Here is a 16,974-nt window from a genome sequence, read left to right on the forward strand (position 1 = left end):
TTAATGGTGAATAACAGCATTTAATTAATATTGACTAATTCACATTAAAGAATCGTTTATTCATTTGAATCAGTATGAGCTCCATGCCGGCGACAGAAGCAGGTCCTCAGCGCTTGATCCGCAGCAGTTCTGAACTGCATAGCGCGCGGGCAGGGAGGGCAAGGGATGGAGGCAGAGACTTGGTGGCCGTGCCAGGCCATTTTTTAACTAGTTTGGGACCTTAGGAGAGTTACGTCACCGCCAGTTCTTTATTCGTAAACTGGCAGTGTCACATCTGTGTCAGAGGAAGGCCATGGCATCAAGTGATTGATTTAGCATGCCTGGCACCACAGCCGCCACACGGCAAGGGCACAACCATTGTTATCTTTAATTAAAAAAAAAAAATCAACCTCCCATCAACCCACCCTTTCCTTTCACGTGACCCTCATAAGCATCCTAGATGCAAGAATTCAGACTTCTCCTGCGATGCCTTCACCCCCATCCCGCCTGAAACGCGGCCCTCCGCGTCACAACGTCACTCTGAACACGGGCTCGAACCGCGGCTGGTTTTTAACGTACGTCCCTAACACGTGGACACGGGGGAACCGGCATGTGGCTTCACCCTTCCTCCCATCCCTCTGCCCATCTCCTTCTTAGAAGCTTCCACCTGCTGGAGCTCGCGCATGGCTGGCAGGCAACGCGTCTCTGTTTGACGAATAAGTGTCCCCTGAGTGGAATTAAGGAAAGCGAGGGGCTCCCCGAGTCCCGACCGGGTCCCTCTCGGCACCCGGCGCCCCCGCGCCCGCTCTCACCCTGCAGGTTTCTCATGGGGAGCTCCCGCAGCCCCGTTTTGTTTGCCCCGTAGTTGGACAGGACCGACAAGGCGTGCGTGTTTTCGAAGAGCACGTTCCCTCTGATGATCTGCAGGTTTTCCAGCGGGATCGTCTCCGCCACGTTGAGGGCGATGAGGACGTAGCCGGCCACCTCCTGGATGGTCTGAGGAGGTAAGATGTCAACGTGTTATATCTCGCTTGAGGAACTCAAGAAGGCGAGGTCTGAAGAGGGTCCAGAGAGCCCGGGACACCTGACCGAAGCGCGCGTGGGCCACGCGTGGGCCGCGCGTGGGAAGCACGTGGATGACCACGGCTGCGGGACGGAAGGAGCCAGGATTCACGGGGAGCCCTGCGCGGTGCCTCTGGAGCCCGCCGGCTGTGACGAAGGGCAACGTGCCCGAGTCAGGAATGCTGCAGCTCTCGTTTTACTGGGTGTTCAGTGCACTCACATCAAAATGGAAATGTCTCAGTAACTTAGTTCGTTTCTGTTTTGCCTGCTTTCTCATTGAAAACAAAACAAAACAGGACAAAACCCTGGAAGAAGGCCACTGAAATCTCAAGTTCAACCACTACCTCATTCTGAAGCCTTCAGAGAGGCTCTCAGCGTCTTGGCCTACTGCGAAATGTTCGGGAATTTTGTGAACTGGTTGTTAAACTCTTGGTAGCTGGAGATCAACCGTGGTGGGAATATTTACACCGGGAAAATGGGCCAATGCTACAAAGCAGGGTTTTTAAAAGAATTAAGAGCCGGTATGGCAGGGTGCCACAGCCGAAGCAATGGTTAAAAGGTTCATATCGGTGTCTACGACGAGGGTAGAATGCCGGCCTCGCCTTCTCTTTGATATTCTTGTATAACCTGACGCTGCCTGGGAAAGAAGCCTTCTCATAAAACCGGCCTCTGCAGTTCCCCAGGACTTGTAAGTGCCGAAGCAGAAGCGAACGCACGTCCCGGTGAATTCTGCCAAAGCCTTCACCTGCTTAGACAAACGTCTATTGTATTTGGGTAATAAGATCAAATTCGCCGAACTGACCTTTAAGAAGGAAAGGTCGTAATTTCTTTGCATATAGGTAATTTCCAGGTTCCCAAGGACCACCTCACAGTTGTTCAGCATCCTCTGCAGGCTCAGGAAGTGGTCCTCAAATGAGCCCAGCTGAGTGAGCTTGTTATTTGTGCCTTGGCAAACTGGGGGAAAAAGAGAGAGATCGCGTGAAATGCCAAGTAGCAAAACTAAAATAAAACAACACTCACAAACTTTGAGTAACTTTGGGTGCTTCTGTGACTTACAATGCTAATTTTAGTCAAAGGTCACTCCAGGCAAATGTGCCAAAAAACCCAAAAAACAAAAAAAAACACGTTTGTTTATAAGGGGCACAGTTTATAACAAGGGAGAGCAGATCTCTGCAGTGTGTGGACTTGTATCAAACTGGTAAAAATTCAAGGGGAAATAAATGAAATTCTATGAAAATCTTTAAGACAAAATAGTCCGCCGGAGCTTTAGGAGGCAAAAAACACATCATGAAGCACATAATATAATTACAATGTTGAGTTAATAACTATATGATGAACTATTTACTTTGCAAAAAGAGAGCGAGCCACATTATGTGTGTCCACAGAATAGTTACAAACAAAACATACACTAGGAAACATTTTCCGACCACGACATTGTACGGCCCAAAATCAATGATGAAGAGTGTAAATTAACACCCAACTGGCTGGAGATTAAAAATATTCTTTCTTCTTAACTAATGTCTCAAAGAATATGCCAAAGGTCTAATTATATAAGATTTAGGAAATGATGAAATGAAAACGGACATTTAGAAATACACCCAGCTACGGAGACACCAACATTGTCCCTCTGTTTGTCTGCACTTCGTAGGAACCCACCCGACACAGACTCGCATCCTCTGCCAGCACACAACCCTGGCACCCTGAACTCCGTAACATTTTAAGGTATCAAACTTAATACAAGAAAACATTTTCAATTCAGGGACAGTTTAGGCTCTGGAATACACTTGGTGGTCTGTAGCTAAAGGCAAAGAAGAAGACTATAATAAACTCATATTTATAAACCTAGCTCTTTGAAAGACATGTTTGGGCAAGCGTGACAAAAAAAGAGATTTGGAGCTTTTGGAGCAGGCAGCTTGTTAAGGAACGATACTTTGAACCGAAATTATCATAAGAGTGAAGAAATATGGCCTCTGGCTTCGGAGGTGAGATGCAGAACTGGCCAGGTTCTTCCCGGTCTGCAGAGGCCCAACTGCGATCAGGAGCGCAGGTGGCTGAGCACAAAGACAAGGCCAAAGGCAACATGCCGGTTCTCCCTTCAGGAACTCTTCCTACATTCACATGCCGCTGGGTAGGCTCCTTTGTTCTCGCCTCATGGGAACCGCTCGGACGAGCACCGCCTGACGGTCTGTCTGCCCCTGCGTTTTGGTCCCACGACAGAGGACGCATGTTCAGACAGCACATAACCGACCCAAAGCATTCACGCCACTGTCACGCGAAGTGATCTTCACTGCCCCTTTCATTCTGCGGGGATCCCCCTCGTCTCCCCTCTCAAACCCTCACGTGGGAACTATGAGGGTCGACAAGACAGCGCCCCTGTCTGCCATCTCCAGGGGTGGAACAATCTTATAACTCTTCCAACACGACGCTGGATCACCCCAATACCTCTGGGCTGCTTCCGCCCGGGAGGGGTGCTGCTCTGACTGTGGCCTCATGTCGGAACTGTCGTACACAGCTGGCTGTGATCCCCCAGATGGGGCCAGGCCGATTTCCCAATTCTGAGGCCCTTAAAGATGCCACCGCCAAAGCAGGTACAAATTCTGATAATGCTGCGTGACCTTGCAGGTGGCACACCTTGACACAAAAACTGTTTTCCTAGCTGACAGACCACGGTCTCTAGATTTCAGCCTGACTGATTGGCTGTTGTGTAGGTAGCCACGAGTATCGGTCGTGGCCTTCATTTCCTGCCAGCCAGGTGACCAGTGTCAACTGGACTTAAGGTTGTAGCACATTTCAGCAGAGTCTCTTCGGTATCCTGGGAAGGGGGTGGGGGGGGGCGGGAGGGGACAACAATGGTTGCTTTCAGTTTAAATGATCAAAGATATCAGCCTGTAAGTTTCTCTTGGCCGAACCGAAGAATTTTTACTATGAAACCAATGAGAAAGTAACTTGTGTCAGCGAAAAACAGAACAAGTTGAGCTTGTTTTATTACAGAAAAAAATAATTTCAAAAAGACCATATCTAGGCTTTCATTCATTCACCAAGCGATAAGTGAGCACGGAGAGTATTGATCTGCAAACATCCATCACGACTCTTCATGCAAAATGTTGTTATTTATTTCTTAATGACGGCAAAAAAATATTGCAGAGCAGGGAGGTAGATGGGATAAAAGGGGTCAAATACGTGGTGACAGAAAGAAATCTAACTATGGGAGGTGGGCACACAGTGTAAATATATACATGCCTTACTGTTTAGAGTGTACAGCTGAAACTTACTGGATTTCGTTAACCAATGTCACCATAAAAATAAATTAATTAAAAAAAATGGCAGAGCTCCCTAAATGCCCCACTGCCCAAGATGTCTGCTCTTGAGAGGAAGAAAGCGGCTGGTACATCATCTGATGCAGCCAGAGGCGGGTCCATCTCGAATCCTATTCCAGGGTTAATTACTAGAATGCCGAAAGAAATCATTCGAAGGCAGTTTCTTCTGAGGCTGTCCCCCACCAAATGCCCAAGAGGAGATGAGCGCATCTAAGCGAAAGCCAGAGCGAGGATCGGCATGACTTGGCCTAGGCTTCTTGATTGAACCAAGTGTGATCTTGGTTCTGTCTTTATACCCAATATCTCATGTTATGAAATAAAGCAATCAGAAAAATTTGAGTGTGAGACCCGTGAATCAGTAAAATCATCAAAAAATAAAAATCACAAACCAGTTAGGCAGACGTAAGATGAAACGGCAAAGACCAAGAGCTTTTTAACTCATCTGAGAGAACGTTTCTGTGAGCCACTCCCTCGCCGTGTGACTTCGAACTATTTCTCTAAGCTCTCTGCACCACGCCTGCCTCGGGTACAGACACGGTGAAAATGACATTCGCCTCCCAGAGCTGTGATGAAGTCTGAATGAAAGTTAGCTACCGAGAAATGTGACAGTACTGTAACACAAGGTGCCGCACGGACAGACGTTTGGGGACGTCCATGGACATACACCTGCCCTCAGGTACTGTCTGCACTGGGAGAGTCTGGATCTGCAGACAGGCTTACTCGGATGCCGGGCGTTGAGTAGAGTTACTGTGTCAGTAGAATATCAGATCGGAAAAAAAAAAAAAAAAAGAACACATTGCAGTTTAAGAATCTCATTAAAATGTGCGTTTAGAAGTGGGTGTTTAAGTAATGTATTTGAAGAGAAATTTAATGTTACTTTAGTGTTATACATTTGACGATTAAAATCGTTCGTGTCAAGCTCCACATCAAACACCTGTGATCTGCTCCATCTCTCGCAAATCTGAAGACAAACGCAACTGACTCAGGAGTAGCAGGGCCAGGCCCCGTGCCCACGAAGCCCTCAGCGGTTCTCCCTCACGTTCTATTGTGGAGGTTCATACGTGTACGGAGAAGCGGAAGGAACTGTGTGGCGAACATCTTAGATGAGCATTTCGCTTTGTTCTCTTTGTCACGTATCTACCCATCTTGTCTTTGATGCCGTTTAAAGGAGGGTGCAGATGTCGGCACCCTTCACTCTGGCATGTCACCCATTCCAGGTCAATATTCGTTTATAGTTGTTGTCGAGGCAGCATCCGCAGACCGTGAGATAATCCATCCAAAGCGTAGCATTTATGAGTTTCCACAATCACGCATCCCCGTGTAACTCACGATACAGACCAGCACCACGGACCGAGTCAGCTCCTCGCGCCCCCTCCCGGGCGACCTCTGCCCCAGCCCCATAAACCAGGGCTCTGACCAGTTTTCACTTCGAACAGACTTGCCTCTTTCAAGACTTCCTGTTAATGAGATGACAAAAGATTGCCCTGTTGTGTAAGGCTGATTTCACAGTGCGGTGTTTCTGAGATTCATCCATGTTGATGTGTTTTGCTCAGCTTTCAGTGACGGAGTCAGGCACGTGTTTTATGGAAAGTTATCTGCTAGGGCTGAACCACGGTCTGGTTATTCTTTTTCTCAAGAACCCCCCAACTTATCTCAGCTGAAAATAAAAACAATCTGCCTCCTTTAAGTCTCGAAATGACCTTGTTTTTATGAGGTTGGGCTTTCCTGTGTCATTATGGGGTATATAGCTCTCTTTGCCGACAAGCCTGGGCAAAGCCGTCTTGCTGATTAAGACGCAACACAAAAACAGTTTCTCTAGGTTTTCCCAAATCCACTTAGACACTTGGAATTGCTTGAGTAAATGTATAATTGTTTTAATTTGTTGTTTTCTCAATTATACATCAATGGCCTCCAAAGCAGTCGGGGCTGCTGTAACCCTCTCCCCCGGCCTCCGAAGCTGACTCCACTCTCCTTCCACCTCACCCCATTTTCCACAGAGCACCTCGTTTTGACGCAGAAATCACGTTGCACTGTGGACCCATCTCCTCTCGGCACCCCTCACTGTACCGGCCACACCCCCGTGTCTCTCCAGCCCGCCCGGTTCTCGCCCACTTCGAAGGTGTTTCATCTGGAATGTTCTTCCATGTCTCCCAGACCTTTGCATCCTTGTGTCCCATTAATCACGGAGATTGCAACTCAATGGTCAACCCTTCAGGACAGCCCATTCTGGAGTCCGATTAGCTTGAGTAGTTACCATGACATTCTATCACGTCATCCTGCATTTTTCTCCCTGGCATTTATCACTACTTAAAATGGTCATTTCTTTATAAACATATACCTATGTATTCTTTGTTTATTCGTATATATGGTGGGGAGAGGTGGACTATATACACGTGTGTGTCTGCATCTCATTAGACTCACTTCTGTGATGTGTGCGTGCATTTATATTTCAGACACGAACGCAGCGAGTGGCCTAGTCTCAGACGAGTTCACATGGGTCTCTTTGCCTTTCTCGTCTCCATATGTCTGATGGAGGAGGAGGGAGGACATCTTGGAGTGTGTCAGTTCTTACCATTTTCTGGTCGCTTGTTGTCAAATCTTTCTATTCTGGGAAATGCAGTTGACTAAGCTTTAAAAGCCAGAGGAGACAAATTTTTTCCCCCACCTCCGGGCTGAAAGAGTTTAAGGAACTCTCAAAGAACCTGATATTTACATAATAGATTTTAAAATATTATAGAGAAAGATACTCAGAGGATTCAGTGTGTCAGGACTTGCTATTCCTTTTGCCTTCCTCAAATTGTATCATGGTGGTAATTTCAAAACGTGTATGTATGTACATCTCCACTATGCTGAAATGTGCACAAATACGGCAGGAAGAAAATACGCTGACTTGTTAACAATGATCTTTTATGAATAGCGGGGTTCTGGGTGTTTTTCTTATTTCTCCCTTACAGTGTCTGCATTTTTCAAAATTTCTATAGTGACCATACATTATTTTATAATAAAAAAAATACAAGAGAAAATTTACCGAAATCTGTGTTGAACAAGGGCGAAAGAAAAATATTTTAATAAAATACATTTAAAAAGAAATAAAAGGTAAAAAAGACCACATACAACTAGTAAGACCCTCAAAGTTTTGTATTGTTCATGATAAAAGCTTTCGTGAAAGTGCTTTAAAAATTAGAAATAATTGACAGTGAAGTACCATACACAGAATAGTTGCATGTGGCAGCTCTTGAAAAACACCACGCATTGCACGGAGACGGTTTCCTGATCTATAAATACACGTTTACGCTGGTTTCGGGGAACATAGAGCGAATTTATCCCATAGAAAAATGCTATTGTGATCACAACATCAGACTAGCCATTTAAGCCACACGAGTTTGTAATAATAGGAAAGTAGAAAAATCTATGGTTGAGTCATAATGGAAGAATTAGGAAAAGAATAAAATTAAACACAAAGCAGCATTTAAATTTTCACTGTGGGTTGAATGAAAGGCTTTGTGGAGTGGGAAAAGCCTCATTACAAACGTGAAGGTTTTCCTTCATTTTCCAAAACTTTATGTTTTGTCGAGAGTTCTCTACTCTATTTGATTTCATAACTAATAAATAGTTCTCAGCTTGCAGGCGTCCAAAGATAGTTGTCAAACTGAATTTGAATCTACACTGCCACTTGGAAATGCACATGTAATACTCACATGTCCTCTTAAATATTTGATAATTTGCCATGTGCATTGCAATGTGCCTACTGGACTAAACGCGCCAAGCTTTGGCGTGTCCGACACAGCTGCAAACTGAAGTAACCCTAATTAAGTTAATAAGCAGAAGACTTTAAAATAACATCTCTTTTATTTTTGAGTTAGGGAACAGAATGCCAAAACTGGTTGATTTCTATCCCCAAGATTCCCTTCCTTGGGATTAAAATAATCCCAAGCCAAGCTCATGATTTTCAAAGAACATACCAAGTAGAGATACGGTACCTTCGCATATTGTGTCCGCTCTTTTGGGCGTTAACAGATGTTTCTAAACCCAGAAAGGCCAGTTCTATGAGGGGTTGTTTCCAGCAACACCATCAAGCATCTCCCTGTCAGTGTGAAGACTGTGACAGTGTCATTCTGAGATCATCTCCAGCCTGTTCTCTCGACTGTCTGGGTCTCTGTGCTCTCACTGGATAAAGTGGGGCCACCTCGACGTCTCTGGTGGCACTTGCGAGTGATAATGACGTTGTGGGCATGGAAGCGCTTCACAGATCACAGACCTCTCTCAATATAAATGACACTGAGGCTTTCCCATGGCCGTGCTCACAGCGACCAAACCACCGCCATCTATTTCTGCCTGGGCATCTTCCATGAAGCGAGCAAACTGTTCCTCCCGCCCCCATTCCTCCCGAGACTACTAAGTTTAGATGGACTCAGCAGAATGGATGAGTCGTGTTGAGATTTGGGATGCTTTAAAATTCTGAAATACAAGATGTCACTTTTCATCGTTACAGGATGTTGTCCAAAAAAGGGCCCTAACAACAGAAAATTCAAAATCTTATGTTGCAGGGCTGGCAACCACTCCATCTCTTATGGGTAATTGAATGGCTAGTAAAGCAGAAATGAATCCGACCTATTTTTTGGACTATGAGCAACTACTCTGGACTAGAAAGCAATACCCATCGGTCTCTCGAGGCAATCAGCCCCTTCTGAGTACCTACTATGTGACAGGCAACACGCTTTGTCTTGGTGGCCAGTGTCCTTGACTGTCCGTGTGTTAAACACATGGACACATACTGAACAGACATTCACGGGTGGAGGAATCACACATGTCCAGTGCTACATCAGAGTCCACACCAGGTCACGCGGAGCTAGGCCTGGGTGTGGCTGAGCAGCCTGCACTGAACGCTGGATGCTGAGCAGAGGACAGAATACTGGGTTTGGTTTACAATCTCCCCATGTGAAAATATAAACACGAGTGCCCTGAGCGCGCCTGGTTTTTCCTTTCTAGAGATATCACGCGCGAGCCCCTCCCGCTGGCCCGGGTTCCGTTTTCCTGCCCTGTTCGCTGGGGACGGCTGCTTACTCACGTCCAGGGACTCTCTGCACACACAGGCGTACTTGACATGACTCACACCACTTCCCTTCCAAAAGTCTGTCGGCCAAACCACCCCTTGGATCCTTTGCCTCCAGTGTGATTTCGGTGCTTCTGATCTATTCCTTCAGAGATGGAGCTCCCGGGCTTTCCCAGATCAGTGCTCGGCCCCACCAGCACGGGCCAGTGAGGGCCGGGGACCGCGAGGTGGCCCGGGCAGCGCACAGTCAGCCTCCGGCTTCCGAGCTCTCCCTCAGGAAAGCGACAGCTGAACCGCCTGGATGTGCCAGAGGCACCGGAGGGCGACCGGCTCCCCGCTGCCCCAGGAGACCCCTGAAGCAGGGTGGGTCTGCGCACCTGCGCAGTCGGCTGCCGTGACAGGGAGCGGGGACACTGGAGAGGACGGGGCGGTGCGGGGGTCGGCGGAGAAACGCAGAACAACAAGGTCTGAGGTGGGGGTAGCGTCAAAGGGCATGGCCAAGAAACCGGGTTCAAAACCCGATGCAGGCTCGACGCCGCCCTGTGTGTGTGACCGCCTGTCGCCTCTGACTGAAGCTGACCCCGCTCAGCAGGGGCTTGTGACAGGAAAGGAGCAGGGATGACTGTGTTCGGACGCGGGCGCGGGGTCCAGCGCGGGTGCGGGGTCCAGCGCGCCCGCAGCCCGGCGTGCTCCGTGGCCACTTACTATTCCCAGGACAATTTAATGCCACGTCGGAGCAGCTTTGCTCGTCCTAGATAGCCCTGAGCATCGATGTCCTTCCCGGCAAGGTGACGTGGAGGTAAAACGAGGCAGGGTCAGCACACACACCTTCTGTCTTACGTTCTCCGCAGGCCCCCGTGACTCACTTCCTAAGGACAAGGCCGAGTGACATTCCCCACGCCGGGCTGTTCGCTTGCTGGTTGAATCGGTCCCTTCTGAATCCATCTGGATGCCATGCACGGCTGAGAAGCATCATGGCAGGGTGGCGTCACCAGGTTGCTACGGCCACTCGGGGCGGCTTCACCCCACCCGTGCCCTGCACCCCCCAGCCGGGCCGTGGGGACGGCTCCTCTGCTCCTGCACTCAGTCAATTAAAACACACACGACATAATAATAGTGTGACGACAGTTGTCGAGAGTGACTCGGAAGTGCTCAGAACATACTAGCCCTTCGGGGAGAGGACGTTACACACGAGACCGTCCCAGGACACCCCAAAGCCACGCCATGGGAGGACGCGCCACAGGAGCACAAGTCGAAACGAGGAGCAGTGCCCAAGCTCGAGTCCCGTGGGAGGGGACTCCCTCATCCCTCACCACAAGCAGCGGGAACGTGATGCTCCGCGCTCGCAGGCAAAGGGTAAGTCGGGCTCGGCGACTTCACCACACGCGGTCCCGCAATTCACCACACTCAGAAAATAAGGCTTCTTCCATTTCTACTTTCTGTTTCCTGTGTTTCCTTCCTCTGGATGACTCTCTTGTCCTGATTTGGGGACACAAGTGACCTTGTCTAGGCTGCTTCGATGTTATCTACGAGAACCACTTCTCTACCCATTCTTCTTCTTGAACGAAATTCTGGAAAAGATTTGTAATTTGCAAGGAAATACAAGATTTCCAACCCGGAACGGGAGGAAGAAACTTTTTTGGCACGCGTTTCTCTGCAGTCACCCTGCTCAGGTCCCACCTGGCGGTGCGTGTCTGCCCCCAACCCAAGATGCCTTATGTGCTCGATTCAAGTTTCTCTTCTATTATTGCCCATGTTTCAAAAAAAAAATCAGTCTCTAATGCACAATTCTGTTTTAAAGCCATCTCTCTAAATAGAGTCACGTTTAAGTTGCTTTACCCATGACCATTAGAAAACACACACACACACACACACACAGCCACTCTCGCCCTCTCCCCGCTAAAAACCCCAAAGCAAATGACAACGGTGACATTCTAAAGCAGGACACAATCGCGAAGATGGCAGGAGAGGCCACTACGCCGCCTCTTCCTCCGACAGGTGCTCCTGGCACCTGTCCCGGGGGTGCCACGTCCAGTCCTGAGCTGGCCCACGACTTTCGGGCCCGCGAGCCTTTGCTGTGTGAAGACTTCTGAAGAGGCTCCTGCTGAACCCCGGGAAAGCCCGGGAGGCAGCGCAGGGGACATCACGGCAGACTCTGGGCACTCCCTTCCTGCAGGGGGACCCCCCACCCCCGGGGCAAGGGCGGATCTGGGGCCCCACCGTAAGCATCGAACACGGAGCTATCGGTCCTGAAGGAGCGAAGGCGTCGGGAGGCAGGAGGGCGCTCGTTACTCTCTGGGGACACTTGGGGAAGATATGGGTTTGGGAGGGGGGTTGGGGACCAGCGGAGGGGACGATGCCGACCCGGCTGTCATTTCTAAGCCGTTTCTCAAGTCGGAGCTTGCCGGGCGCTAATGCAGGCTGGGAGTTTTGCAGTGTGGGAGTCATCACAGCCTTTTCGCTGCCAGGAACAAATGAGAAGCAGCGTGAGAAAGAACAATACTCTCTCTAAAAAGACGAGTGGCTTGATCTCACCCCTGAGCAGCATCTACTGCTTGCAGAACAATGTCAGGTCCTCAGCAGAACTATTTGAACCCGCGCTTCCTATTTTTTTTGTCGTATAGGATCGGAAAAGTGAAACCAGGAGAAAAAAAACGGGTGGAAAGCTAACCCCCCAGCCGTGTTGACTGCGGGACGGAAAAGCAAACTCTCGTTGGCACCTGTCAATGACCAGCGGCCTCGGAGTCGCGAGGGTGGGATCTGAACTCTGAACGAACCCACCGCCTCAGTCACACAGTCCCCCTTTCTCTTCATCCACGAGACAGGGACCTACGGTCTTGGGAGGACTCGGTGGGATGAGAGACTGTGGCCAGCGCACCTGACATATAGCGGACCCTGCTGGACACCGCTAGGACCTGAGTGTGAGGTAAACATGGCCTGGGCCCCAGGGGAATGAGCCGCTTCCTTCCGCCCAGGCCCTCTCGGAGGCTGACCTTGCTGCCCTTCAGCTCGCGCTGGTGTGTGTGGCCTGGCGAGCAGCCACGAGCTCTCGCCACGGAGGGAGGAACAGCTGGTGCTGGCCACAGCGAGGCCGCCAGCCTCGGTCACAGGGACCCACTGATGGCATCTGGACCCGTTCCTGACCAGGGAGCCCGTGCCGGGCACGTCAAGCGGGGGAGGCCACGTTCCCCGTGTGTGCCTTTCAGAAGAATTCCCCCCAGAGGGCTCCTACTGCTGCTCGGGACATTGGTGTGGCTGTCGTCGTCCATTCAGAGAAAGGCCTCCCCTGACCCTCCGTGGAGGTTTCGTGAGTGCGGCTGGATTTGCGGCCATGTGCACGCACGCGCTTGTATTTAATGCTTGTGTTAAAACGAACCATTTTTTTTTTTCCGCTGGCTCCTCCTCGATTGAGATATTCCTCTTAAGCTTCGCTGCCAAGCGGGGAAAGGAAGTAGCAGCGTGAAGAGCAGAGAGAGGCGCCGGGGCTCGTGCACGGGGAGGCCTGATGCCTCCCCTCCGGAGGGGGTCTGAGCCCCAAAACCCACTCCTGGGGTTCACTGACCAGGAAAGACGGACTCGAAAATCACCAACGACTCTGTTAACTCAGGAGACGCCCAAGCCAAGTCTCTGCCACAGAAGAATCTTAATTTTGGCTCATATACTATTGTTTCTAGGACATATTAGCCTCTCCGTGAGGAGAGCTTTCAACTAAGAGTAACAGTTCCATGCATAGCCGTTTGCTATTGGATGGGTCACCCACACGAAGGAGGTCGTGAGCGGGTGGTGCCAGCCAGAGCCGGCCTCACTGCCACGGGGCCGCGGCTGGGAGATAGAGTCTGAAGCCTCCCTTAGGCTGTTCCGGACTGGCTGGCAAACTTTTTCTGCAAGGATCCAGGAATAAAGGCTTTTGGGTTTGCAGATCACATGGTCTCTGTCGCAACCACTCAAGTCCGGTGTCGTTAAATGCAGAAACGCTCCTGGACAATAAGCACAGGAATGCGCAGGACACCGTCACGTGCCAATAAACGTCACCTGCGCAAACAGGCAGCTGCTGGACTTGACCCTTGGGCTGTACTTTGCCCACCTCTGGTTTAGAGGAAGGCGTAACACAAGGTCAGGAACTACAGACGGTCCCCGGCTAGCGGTGGTTCGACGTGACGATGTTTCAACTAATGATGGTGTGAAAACGACACACACCCAGGAGAAACCAGACTTTGAATTTTTGATCTTGCCCTGGGCTGGCGATATGGGGTACATGCTCCCTCGTGATGCGGGGTGGTGGGGCAAGCCGCAGCTCCCCGTCACCCAGGCTGTCACAAGGGTCGGCAACCGACAGACCACGGGACACTGTGTTGCCGGCGTGTTTTGAACATTACGCTCTGAGCCCATTGGAGGTGGGCCAGGCTGAGCTATGATGTTTGGTAGGTTTTTGACTTAACGGTATTTTCAACTTACAAAGGCTGTTTATCGAGATGTAACCCCATCGTTAAGTCAAAGAGCATCTTTATAGATTAGAAGTCCCTTTATCCTGGACTTACTAGAAGGTGCACCTGGTTAAAGTGACTAACTTTCCTTCAAGGCCAAACTCCAAAAGGCTTTTCTTAGGGTTATGATCCTCCTATCCTACCATCAGCTAAGTAGAGCAATTGGGGAGATGAGATGCTTAAAACTGGATGGGAGGTGCAGGGCTGGGGTTGTGGCTTTGTGTCGGGGGTGCTGCAGCTCTGTGCTAGGCATTGTCCACTTTTAGAATGAGATGTCCGACTCAATTCCCACTACACCCAGGAAACCTGGCACTCCGCATCCGTGACCAGTGGTCGACAGGTCCTGCCTATCCGTTCTGAGTGACGGAGACTTTTAATCTTGCTCAGAGGGTGTCGCAGAGTCATTCTACACTTCGATCTGAAGCTCGTCCACCGATCACTTCCTCTGGCTTTACACAGATGCGACTTAGTTCTTCTCGCTCCTGCACTCACCCCAGGCTGTCTCCCAAAACCCCTCCTTTTCTGTGCTCGTGGGAATTCCACGCGTGTGGCCTCCATCACAGCGACATTCTCCGGAAAGACGCCCATGCGGGTCCTCTTCCCGGCTCCCTCGGCCCCGTGGCTGCCTCGTACGGATTCGCGTTTGCTCACTCTCGGGTGGCAAAAGCATTCTGCTGTTTCACGGCACATTTTGTCTCTTTAAAGAATAATGTGTCATCTGAGAACAGCAAACATTTGTTTTCTTTGGCATCCCTTTGGTTCATGACACTGAGAAAGCCAGCAAGCCATAAAAGATGAATAAATGTTGCCGAGTTACAGAAATATCTGCATTAACATCGTATGTGAATTTTCAGCAGACTTGGTTCACTTTTTTTTTTTTAAGGTTTAATACTAATATGGCAGTTGAGCCATGGAAATTAAATCCCCGCTGTGTCTATTAATAGTAGGGCTGACGGTAAATTCCTCTCAAGCTGGAAGAGAAAGTATTTTTCCTTGCTTGGTCTCTCTTAGGTTTTGGTTTGTATTATATCCTACTAGCCTGCTAGGATTAGATTTGCTACTGACTGCAGATGCAGAATCCTGTTGTCGAAAGCCCATTTTCTGATTGAATGTGTTTGAGATTTTAACAGAGTGATGTCTTCCAAAAACATGAGTCTGTCAGAATAACAGACGAGAAAACATGTCACTGCCATCCAAGAGAACACATAAAAATAAGTCGCATGGGTGATTCACAAAATGTATTTCCTCCCTTCTTTTGAAAACATTCCTACCTTCAACTTTTGATGTTTTTTATCTCGCTTCCTGTAAACATTTTGCAATTCTTTGCTGAGCTTTTATAGCTTTCCCAGTTAAGGGCAGCGATGTTGGTGAAATGGCTCCATCACGGCGATAACTCCAGGTCAAAGAATACGGGACCGGATCTCAGAAACTATTTGCTACTTCCCCCTCCTCGAGGACACTTAGAAACTAATCTCCAGGAACCACTATGCTGCTTTGAAGCATCAGGGGTGTCTGTCAAAATGCAGGAACTGTTAAGTGAGATTAGTTACAAGGCTTTTTTTTCGCCAAGATGCTCTAAGCGAAAGATGCCTCATCCATTCACTGGGATCGTTCGTCCAGGAGGCTCCTGGTCATTCAGGGAGAAGAGCAACGTGATGGAGCTGGCTGTCACCGGGTCTAGAAAACCACCCCCGCGGAAAGCCGCTTGCCCCACAGGACGTCTGAGCACCAGCTCCAGGCTCGACAATCCACTCCGGGAGAAGGGAGAGTTTTTATCTGTTCTTGTGCCACCCCCGGCTTTTCTGGCCATCCCATCCATTCCGACGGAACATGTTGATAGAGATAAAGCCGTTTCTGGCAACCCGGGGCTCTGCATGTCCCTGCCAGGCCAGCGCCGTGTGAAGATGGTGTCCGACGGCCTTTTAAATGGCTGGGAGGCCTAGTGTGATGAACAGCTTTCAATAGGTTGGCGATCTGTCGTCGAAAGCGCTTTTCTTGTTTGTTTGTTTTTTACTTTTTAAGCTGACTATCTGGCCTTGGAGGCCAGTGAGGACAGAAGTGAAAAACTATAATGTGTCTTAACGGAACTGGCTCTTCAGCTGTTTATTCTGGCCCTTTGTCAAGACTTGGGGTGGTGGCAGCAGAAGGGGTCACTCCCAAGGGGCTGCGGGAGTGCCTTCCTGGGAACTAACTTCTACTCTGTTGAATGGCCAAACCAGATTTTTTCCCCCTTGAAGCTGAGAAGATTTCCTGCACAAGCATTTCTTTGTAAGCTCAGTTAACTTTTACAATAATTTGTGCTTTTACTTGAAGAACTGCAGATGTCCTGTGGGTGGCGGCGAGGGAGTCGGGGGGTGAGAAGGAGAGGCTGCCCCCCCCACCCCCGGAAAATGTGGTAATGCTTTCTTTCATGGAAAAAGCACATCAATTTTTAGGATTACTAAAACATGCAAATTGTTTGAGAAAGCCACGGCTGTTGGGTTTGGGGGAGGCCAGACTGGGAGACCCAGATCTTTCTGGCGGAATGATCTGGAATTGGAATTGGAATTTTATGCTTGCAGGCCAGGCCTCTCATTCGATGCTAACTCGATTTGCAAAAGAAATGTGAAGCTCCAAATCTTAAATGACAGGTAGGAGTAGGTACTGACTGGCCAAGGAGGAGGGAACTCCATTCACTAGACAATAAATTAATTTCACTGGGGGGGTGATTTTTACTCTCGGAAATATTCACTTGCACTTTTCCTCCCCAAGTGTATTCACTTATTACTTACCGTCGATTTGAGGTTAGAGGGGGGTGTTTGGGTTTTGCTGGATGTTTGTGGCTATTTCATAGGACAATTCCTAAGTAAATTTTAGACCCCAGATCCCACAATACTTCTCATATAATGAACGCAATATTCATTATACACTCATCTGCTTACAAATAACACTTAAGAAATTCTTTAGAGTTTATACTTGCAAATAATCTAGAATTTTCTAATTCATGTCTACCTAATACTCAAGCTATTAAAAAAAAAGAAATCAGCCTAACAGGGAAGCAACTGAGACTCCAGCCCACTAGAGTGAAGCCCACGTGACT

General features: G+C 49.0%; 1 protein-coding gene across 1 annotated transcript in view; it reads right to left on the reverse strand.

The window, feature by feature from the left end:
• The window catches only part of EGFR (epidermal growth factor receptor), a 168,861-nt gene that overhangs the window by 55,100 nt on the left and 96,787 nt on the right, over nt 1–16,974 (reverse strand). Inside the window, exons 2-3 of the mRNA XM_039862805.1 lie at nt 1,844–1,995; nt 792–975 (exon numbers count right to left, since the gene is read on the reverse strand). Of these exons, the coding sequence (XP_039718739.1) occupies nt 792–975; nt 1,844–1,995 (336 nt within the window). The remainder of the gene's footprint in view (nt 1–791; nt 976–1,843; nt 1,996–16,974) is intronic.

This window comes from Pteropus medius, unplaced genomic scaffold, assembly GCF_902729225.1.
Source record: "Pteropus medius unplaced genomic scaffold, Ma_sr-lr_union100, whole genome shotgun sequence".
Lineage (NCBI taxonomy): Eukaryota > Metazoa > Chordata > Mammalia > Chiroptera > Pteropodidae > Pteropus > Pteropus medius.